Here is a 10,058-nt window from a genome sequence, read left to right on the forward strand (position 1 = left end):
GTCTTCATTTCTTTGCTCGTCCCAAGTCCTTGGCTCGTCGACGAGAGAGTATCTTTAGTTCTTCGCGATCGGGTTTCTTGCGTTCTTGATCATGTCTTGGTTGGTTCTGACTTTATTTCATCTTGTTGTTTGTTCTAATGGCTGCTGCGCACTGCAGTCGTGGACGTTGTTTGCGGTTGGCCCGTTGATCGATCAGAGCGTGGGCGGTAGCACGCCGTCAATTCGAGATGACTCGGTTGTGGCGGAACAAGCGGCCGACCGGGGAGCGAGGGCCGTCGGGCGGGCAGCGGCGCCATTAGAACAGGGAGTACCTTCCTCCTTGCTTTCTTTCTTTGTTGCCTAGCTGCTTTTGTTTGTTCTCGTTCCGTTATGTCGTCACCTGGTTTCGGTTGGTTTGTCGTTAGACACCTCGAGCGCGAGGCTATCGTTCGTGACGGTGTGAGGTATGAGGTGAGGACCGGGACCCTGTTTGTGTATGGCTAGTTGGCTACTCGCACCCTATGATTCGTACCTTGGTCCCTGAGGGTGCGAGGTACCACTGGCTCTGCAGGTGCCCAGTTCCATGCTCTCCGAGCATGGGCAGACAATCATATTCAAGCTCTTTGAGATCCTCCGCCACCTGTCCATGGTTGGCAGATGCCTCAGCGTCATTGACTCGGACATGTTTGTCGTGGACCTGGACACACATATGCCTATGCTGAGGTTGACTGCCCTAGCCTATCTTGCTGATTATACTCCTATAGGAGGGGACGCGACGATGAGCATGATGGCAAGAGTGATCAGGCTACTACGGTAGGGGAGCGCCGCCACCATGAGGGCCATGATCGTATGTATTGCATATATAAGCTTCCACTCGCCACTGGTTCTGGTGCAGAACCACATGACCCTGCAGGTACATATGCTAGCTAGCTGGTTCGTCTATGGTGCAATCAAACACGTACCTGGGTATCATCTATGCTGGAGGCGTATACGACCCGCAGCCACTACAAAAAATATGTTGATTGTTGGCGCTCCTTAAGTACCCCTTTTATCCCTGGTTTATCCTTGATAATGGCATGAATTTAATATCAAAATCACTAACCGTCCTAACCCCGGCCTAATTATTGGTCATTTTCACACTTGCACATATATTTTGGAGGAACGTCGTTTCTGCAGGTTTTTGGCCTATTTTGGAGCATGAAATGACGAGGCCCGTGATCGAGCGCTAACACGGAGAAAGACGAAGGCCAAAACCCAAACGGAGGACCAAAGCCCATGTTGATTCGAAGCCCATTCACGCACATCCATCCTCCAAGAGAGCCCAAAGGACCGAGCCCACAAAGAAGAGATCAAGATACTTCGGGATTAAGCAAAGCAAATGAAGATTTAAGGAAGGATTCCCTATCCTATCCTTTCCTCAAAGATATCTCCAAGATAACAACGTCCAAAGGGGTGCAATCGTGAACGACAGAAACTCTAGAAGATGCGAGGAGTCTACACGCGAAAGATGAGACCGAGGCGAGCCCGAAAGGGGGTACGCCGGCCGGCCTAGGCCCATGGGGCCGGCCGGCCTAGCCCGTTTCTGAGGCGGTTCGGCCTCCCCTTCGAGACAGATTGCAGCGCTGGGATGCAAGGGACATAACTCTCTTGTTCGGAATCAGTTTTGGGCGACTAAGGACTCGTTGGAAAGGAAAATTTGTGCACTTCGCAACGAAACAATGTTTCAGTACATGTTTTGTTCTGGAAATTGAAAGAAAAATTCGTGAAGATGAGGCAGCAATGGGACACCGAGGAATTGAAGGAGGCGACGATGATGTGAAGCAATGATTGGGACCATGACTTAGTACAAGAAGAAGTTGAAGGAAATTGAGGCAACAAAGGTGAAGACATATTGAAGATGATATTCATACACATGAGGGAAGGACTTCAAGAATTTCAAGATGGTCCATCTTCTCCTTCCACGCCTAGTATCATGCTAAGCATGGGGGAGGATTTCGTGGACAAGGAAGAAAGATCTCATGAGGTAAGATAATCACGGTTGCCACAAGATGCTCATGATTCTTCTTTCATGCTTAGCACAATGCTTAAGTATGGGGGATGCCGTGCTACACTTCATTACGAGCATCGAGAAGGACGGTAATTCTTCCTCAACTCTCTCTTTTTCTAAATGCTTGTACATATATGCCTTCAACTATAGATGCAACCTTTGTATATATCTCTCAACCTATCACATGGCTTCTAGGAGGACAATCTAGTTTTGTTTTTATTTTCAATAAGTGTAGGATCACCATCACTTTGTGCTCACCACATTGATACATTTTGGCAATGCCTTATGCTTATGGAAAAATGATGAAAGTTGCTGCTTTGTTTTACCTACGCTATGTTGTATATGACTTGACCATTTGCTCTCAATTAAATGGAATTAAAATGATTAAGTACCGGCTCTTTTATTTGTGGAGGTTAAATGACTAAATTCTAAACCCACATATTCTATGTTGCTCTTTGATTTAAGTCTACCGATGACATTACACCTTGTGTTGTTTAATTTGAAAACTTAATTCTTATGCTATCTACATTTGTGAATCTCTTGCAAAGTTCTACCTACCAAAGCCTATACATACATATTCTTTCATGATGAAACCTTTAAATTGCAAACTTATATTTTGATGAGTTGGATTAAGATTGATTTCTTTGGTATGAGACTAAGAAGCATTTTGGAGCATGAAATGACGAGGCCCGTGATTGAGCGCTAACACGGAGAAAGACGAAGGCCAAAGCCCAAAGGGAGGACCAAAGCCCATGTTGATTCGAAGCCCATTCACGCACATCCATCCTCCAAGAGAGCCCAAAGGACCGAGTCCACGAAGATGAGATCAAGATACTTTGGGATTAAGCAAAGCAAATGAAGATTTAAGGAAGGATTCCCTATCCTATCCTTTCCTCGAAGATATCTCCAAGATAACAACGTCCAAAGGGGTGCAATCGTGAAGGACAGAAACTCTAGAAGATGCGAGGAGTCTACACGCGAAAGATGAGACCGAGGTGAGCCCGAAAGGGGGTAGGCCGGCCGGCCTAGGCCCATGGGGCCGGCCGGCCTAGGCCCATGGGGCCGGCCGGCCTAGCTCGTTTCTGAGGCGGTTCGGCCTCCCCTAATAGCTCGCACCTTATTCAACTCGAAGCATCCATCCACCCAGAACTCGACGAAAACCTAGGGCCAAGACCGGAGGGAGACGACGGCCGCCGCAAGTCTTCGAAGTTGTCTAGGAGATGGCTTAGGCCACCCCTAGCTGCCATGGCCTCCCTGCATCTTTGTGCCATGGTGGAGTTCATGAGCTAGTTGGAGTCGTCAATGGTATGTACTCGGTGGTGACGATCCAAACGAATCTATTATGTGAGTAATGATAATCATGTCATCCGAATCTATTAGCGATCATGTTCTCTCTTTCGATTTCGTTCTTTTCTTTGGGTTTACTTCATCTTAGATCTATTATCGAGATAGATCTCTTAGCATGATCTTGTAGTCATGGTGGCTAGAGGTTCGTGGCGGAACTACCAAAGGGGGTTCGACTTGCTTCAGGGTATTTCGTTCAAAGGGGGGGGGGCGTCGTGACAGGCCATTCCCACTGAGTAGGCGGAGTATCGAGGAATCGGATTGGAGATTTTGAGTTTAAAGATGCTTTTGATTGAGATGCATGATTTATTTACTCGTTAGCTTGAACTACAACTAGATGACGATAGGCCTAGTCATGTCTTTGGTTTTGCTATGATTAAGCCTATGTTCATGGATGAGATCAACCTTTACACATCACTCATATCTGCCAAAGGTTTACCCTTTATATGCAATCAATGCTTCATGTTAAGATAGATCCGTTAGATTAGATGGAAAACCTTAGGTAGTTCTTTGTCGATCCACGGATTGATAAACCTTGGGGGAATACTCTAAGGGAAAAGTTACACGAACCGTGCGCTTGCGGTATACAAATCGGGGCGCTAAGGAGCGTCAATTTGAGCGTCAACATTGATCCATGACGATTAAATTTCGTCATAGGTCACTAAAAAACCGTCATAAAACAATATCTATGACAATCTCAAATTGTGTCATGTATTGAGCGTCACATTTTAAACCTCGTGACGTTTCTTAAAATTTCGTCACAGATTGCTTTATCCATGATGTTTTGAAAGCGTCATAAAATGTCCCCGGGCCCCCGAAGCCCAATCCAAGCCTGTTTTTTATGACGAAAATAAATGTCACAATGTGTAATTTTCGTCACGAATTCAATGCCATGTCACACATTAATGACATTGGGGATGATATGGCTGTTGACATGGAGATGATGTGGATGGCAATGATGATGTGTAATTTGACATGGTCGATGACATAGCTACTGACATTTCAGTGACATGGCGTCACATGGACCGCGATGTGGCAGCAGGCGCATGAGCCAATTTGGGCCTAATTTACACAGCCCATATAAACAACATGATCATTTCAGCCCAACCCAAGATACAACAAGAAATTAACATCTCATCACATAAATGTTTGATTGAGCATTTCATCACATACAACATCAAATCACCTAAAAATTTTCATCCAGAATTGTAATGAGATGTATTTGTAAGCTAACATGCAATGGCATCTATGCAGAAGGTGTATCATTTCTCTCTTTTTTTTCTATAGAGGCACTCAAACAAATTCGATGCACTTGGTTCTTGATCTTTGTACTTCTCTCCCTGAAAACTGCAAGCATGCAACAAACTTAATCTTTTAGCATGGAATCACATTCTAACTTTGGTTTCAATCTAGCAGAAAATCTCACAATATTGCATAACTAGCCTCACTTCACATAGTCATGGCCACTTACCATCTATTTTCAATTTTTTCAACAGCTAGGACTTTGAAGGAAAGCACGACCCTAAATTCTAGCAGCAAATGAGTTCCTTTTTGGCCCATACTTGGTGAGGAGCAAACACCTAGGCATAAGCTATTGATGTTGCATCACTAAGCTGAGTTGCCTCTGAAATAATAATACCAATAAGTGATCACAGTTAGTCTCTGAAAAGTAACACAAGGAAAAGCTAGCTGCAGGGGCCCGATCAAGCGAAGCAAGTGCTGCGGTACATCCGGAACGGCGACGTGCACGGCCTCGAGAACGCAAGCCACCACCCGTTGCTGCTGCTGATCGAGCTGTTCGAGAGCAAGGATATCGCGGATATGATGTATCCTGTCTTCCCCATGGTGCTGCACTCCTTGGAGCGGGCGATGGACACTATGGACCAGTTGCAGGCGGATAGAGTACCTCTTCACCTACGTCATCCCAGGCCCAGCTGCCCCGCCGCCGCAACATCTTCTTCCACTTCCACTCCCACTTCCACTTCCTCAGAGCGTCGTATAAACGCGCACGGAGATCTCAGGCACTGGATCCAACCGAGTAATGTACCAGCCATGTTTGCCTGCTTCTTCTGCTGATTACTAGCATAACTATGTACTACTACTAACCTGCTGTGTACTAGCCTTAGCCTAGCTATATCTGTATGTGTGGCACCGGTACGGTACGGTTATTGATGCCAACAGTAATTTGCATGTGTTTGGATACGGATGTTTTATATATCCGTGATGATGGATTCATATATAGTTCGTTGATTGGTTCACTTCACACTACTAATTAGTACCGGTTACCCTCCCCCGTACCGATTGGTCGGTACTAAATGGCTGCTAGTACCGGTCAAAACGCCCGGTACTAAAGGTGCGATTTAGTGCCAGACAGTAACACCGACATGTGCCATGTGTGCCTGCTAATTATGCTTATTACTAGCAAGTAGCAACTACGTACTACTACTAATCTGCTGCTGTGTACTAGCCTTAGCCTAGCTATATTTGTATGTATGTGTTGCACCGGTTCGGTACGGTACGGTTATTGATGCCAACAGTAATCTGCATGTGTTTGGATGGATGTTTTATATATTCGTGATGATTGATTAATATATAGTTCATTGATTGGTTCAGTTCAGGTTAAGCAACACAATGCATAATTAGTTCATTGTACTCTACTTCTTTCTTGGAAGATACTGCTGTACTGTCTCGTGGCCCAAGGGCCATGGCTGCAAGGGAAAACTGCGTGCATGTGCTCCAATCCACTCCAAATCTCACATATTGATCCGATCCAGTCAGGTCATCAGGCTAGGCCAGCAGCCCATGTTTAGATCACTACGCTGCCCCTTAGTCTGCGAGCTCTAAAGGAGAAAAAAAATGGACAGCTCACTGCTCATCTTGTTAGGTTTCTCAGTTAATTTCACTGTGTAAGAAAGTCTCAAAGGAGGTATAGGAGACGCGGGTTAACAAGTCGCGTCTCCTATATGTTTGTTCCCAGTGCACTAGGGACGACCCGCATCTCCTATATACTTTTAACCCGCGTCTCCTATAACATATGTGTTATAGGAGACATTGGATAATAATCTGTGTCTCCAATATAGCACATTAAAGGAGACATGAATCAGCTAAAACACGTCTACTATAACAGCTTCCATGCATTGGAGACGTGTTTATGCACCCACGTCTCCAAACTAACTATTTTCGGACCCGAAACTTTCCTCCAATGTCGTTCAACAATGACGCATCGGCCGGATAACCCCCTCCCTCTCGATGTCTTCTCTCCTCTCCAGTCCCAGATCTGTTGGTGGAAGGGTTGCGGCAGCTGCATCGCCGTCCGGGTCGCCCCAAGGCGTCAGTGGCCCCCTCGCCGGCCCCCCCCCCAACTGGATCCGCCCCTGCCCGAGCCACCGCCCGTCCGCTTGCCGGCCCCTTCCACCACCAGACCCGTCGCCTCCATCGTTCCCCTCGCCGGCCCCTCCGCCCACTTGTTGCCACCGCGCCTCCCTCCTCTACTACCGCCATGCCTCACCTCCCAAGTGTTGCCGCGCCGCCAGCACGAAGGAGTTGAGGACGACGCGACCACCAATAGGGGAGACAAGGCGGCACCTTCCTCGTCCTCCTCTTCGACGAACGCGGCTGCGGACAAGGCGGCGAACAACTGTTGCGCCCCTCAAGCTCTCCGATCGCACCGGCACAGGGGTCTACGCGTCCCACCCTCTCTCCCGTGATATCCACGTGAGCTTCGCCTCGCCTCCCCCCTCCTCTTGTGCTTTCATGATTCGCGCTCTGAATCTAATCCCCTTTTCAGCTAACCGTAGCCATGGAAACACCTAGCTCTTGATTTTTGTTGTTGAATCCCAAGCTGGGTTGCCATTTGGGTGCGTGAAAGCATTAATGGCTTCGACCGATCTGTGGAGTTGTGTTGATATGTGCAATGGCTGTTACTAGTCTTTGAATTCATTTGAATAGATTATTATTCATTTTATTTAAAATTCAATCCTTGAATTTGGTTACAGGGTTACAGTTTTTCTTGGTAGGTACAGTTGCTGATTGCAACTAAACTTTATTTTCAACTTTAACTACACGTAGCTGACTGGTGCTTGAGTTGTGCTATCCACACCTGGAATCTGTTGGTCATCTTCAGTATTATTTCACTAGTATTATCCTGCACCTGAACACGTATACTGTCCATTTTAGATAATCTATGCTCTTGCTAGCATGTTGGATGGACGTTATTTCCAGTTTAATTTGTGGTGAGAGCTTGTTCCATGGTAAGATGTATACTGTTATTGTTTGTGTTCTGATCTAACATGCTTTTTCATCAAGAAATCAATCATTGCTGAATCATGCTAGCTGTGATCTGCAAAACTTGCGGCATGGTGGATTGTTTTCATTGCTTGTTGTTTGTTTTTGACTTTACTTCCAACTAACCTTGATATATTGCTAAATCTTGTCGCATGAGCAATGTCCAGTCATGCAATCCTGCATGCAGGTTCAATTGTATGTCTGACTCTAGTAGCTATAATCTGGTAGTACCTCAGAAGAATAATTTTAAGTGCTGCTTTTCTTTTCCTTTTCCCCTTGCACTAAATTTCCATCGCGTGCTGATACTGATACTACTTTGGAAAAAAACTGATATGCTTTGGAACAAAACTGAGTACAGTATGTCCTATCGTAGTTCTATGCTAAAAGCTAAATGCCGGGGAAAAACTTTTTTTTTTTCCAAATATGATTGCGAACACATGTCAAATACAGTACGTACCTAATTTTGTGCTGATCAGTTTGGAGCATTTGATTGTTCAAATAAACTTTCATGTCTCATCTTTTTGTAACTGTGTATTTCAGGTTCCATGTCTTACTAAATACAGTACCAACTGGCTGCCTCGTCAACATCATCGTGGTCTCCACCTCGCTGTAATTACCTGACATAACCCTTCCATTTTTTGGCTAGTTTGTTATATAGCAATGTTTTGTTCTTATGGATTGTTATTCGTGCCTGCAGATACGATCAATGCGAAAATGGGTGAAGGTCAGTTTGGCTGGCTGCATGTTCTGAAACCATTGAATCATAACTCTTACGAGTTACGATCATGACTGAATGTGTCTTTGGAATACATCAGGTACCTTTGGTCAGGTGTTGGAGTGTTGGGACAAGGAAAGGAAAGAAATGGTGGCTATTAAGATCATCAGGGGCATTAAGAAGTCCACAAATTTTGTACCATTTTGCATATTTCCTTAATTGCTTAAAGGTAGTAATCAACTAATATGTATCGTAGTGCCATGTTGTATTAATTTATTGTAAGGAAGGGTTAATTTACTCTATTATTATCGTGTTGTGATTTGAACTCTTAGTTGGCTTGTGGTTTGGCGCCATCCTATATGGAATTACACAACTGATAAGGACCTATGGTTGTCATTTAAATGCTTTAAACAATTATAAATGCTTAAAAGGAACATCGCTCACTTTTTTCCCTCTATTTGATTCAGATCCCGATCTATGTTTTGGGCCATGTGAGCTGCTGATCTCACTGTTTATCCATTTCATCAGATGTGGCACACTCTCTCACAGATAAGTGCTCTAACCTCAAGTGTCAAATTCCTCTGATTGTAAATCACAACTATTTCTTGGGGTCTGTTGATGATAGTTCACTGAAATTGGGACTTATATACTTGAGAATTTGGCATGTAAGGCAACTATTCTAGCTAGCTGTATGCATTTTTTGGAGTTCAGAAATATGTCTGCTACTAAATGCTATATATGCAAATAGCCAAACACAATATCACACCTGCTCTTTACCGGTAGCATTAAGAATGGGATTTAGGAAGACTAGCAGTAGGCTAGTAGTAGCAGCATAAAGTAGAAGTAGCAGACTACAAACTAGTAGTAGCTGGCGTCATATTGTTTGAATTTGCTATTGTTCTAAACATGAGTATCTAGTGCTATTGTTATAAACATGGATATGGCACGTGCTGAAAGTTCTCTATAGATGGCAATTTAAACTTTCACTATCATTACCAGCCATTTTTTATAATAGTGGACAACGTATATGGTTATCACTAATACCTTTAATATGGTCACTTTGTCAGGTACAATTATACCAAGAGTTGGCAGTGTGTTCCCAATAATGCAGCCAATTCAAGTCATGCTCATAAAGACTGATCGGTTGTTGCTATTTTGGGGTTGTGGTGTAGTGTCTATGCTTCTGGTTAGGTTCGTTCACAAAGACATTGTTCACAAAGAACATAGTGTTATGCCTGGTGGAATCGATGATCTTGCAGTGCTATTATTCTTTGTGTAGAAAATATGATCAAATGTGTTTATTAGCTGCTTCTGTTTTGTCCAATTTTTGTTTCCGCACAAGATAATAGTGGATTTGTATGAGTTCAATAGACTAGGATTGCATTTGTAATGTATACAGTGGATAAAATATGTGAATTTGTGAGGTAAAGAATGGATAAAATATGTGTATATATGATGTATATAAGGGTATACTTTGTTGTGCTTTTTCTTTTTTTTTGTTTTTAATTCATCATAGGAGACACTGGTTAACAGCCTACGTCTCCTATGTGAAGTCATAGGAGTCGCGGATTCATAATCGATCATTGGAGACACTGGTTAACAGCCTATGTCTCCTATGTGAAGTCATATGAGATGCGGGTTCATAACCCACGCCTCCTATGTGAGAGGCCATTAGAGACGCTAGTTGTA

The 10,058-nt window shown here is 44.2% G+C and overlaps 1 protein-coding gene across 1 annotated transcript; it reads left to right on the forward strand.

The window, feature by feature from the left end:
- The first annotated feature begins 6,619 nt into the window (after nt 1–6,619).
- Nucleotides 6,620–9,841, forward strand: LOC120667953 (protein PRRC2A-like). Its single transcript, XM_039947924.1, has 5 exons — nt 6,620–7,084; nt 8,195–8,263; nt 8,352–8,378; nt 8,470–8,598; nt 8,837–9,841. The coding sequence occupies exons 1-5, from the start codon at nt 6,620–6,622 to the stop codon at nt 8,870–8,872; spliced, it is 726 nt and encodes a 241-aa protein (XP_039803858.1). The 3' UTR covers nt 8,873–9,841.
- Nucleotides 9,842–10,058: the final 217 nt, after the last annotated feature.

The sequence above is a fragment of the Panicum virgatum genome, chromosome 3N (genome assembly GCF_016808335.1).
Source record: "Panicum virgatum strain AP13 chromosome 3N, P.virgatum_v5, whole genome shotgun sequence".
NCBI classification, from domain to species: domain Eukaryota; kingdom Viridiplantae; phylum Streptophyta; class Magnoliopsida; order Poales; family Poaceae; genus Panicum; species Panicum virgatum.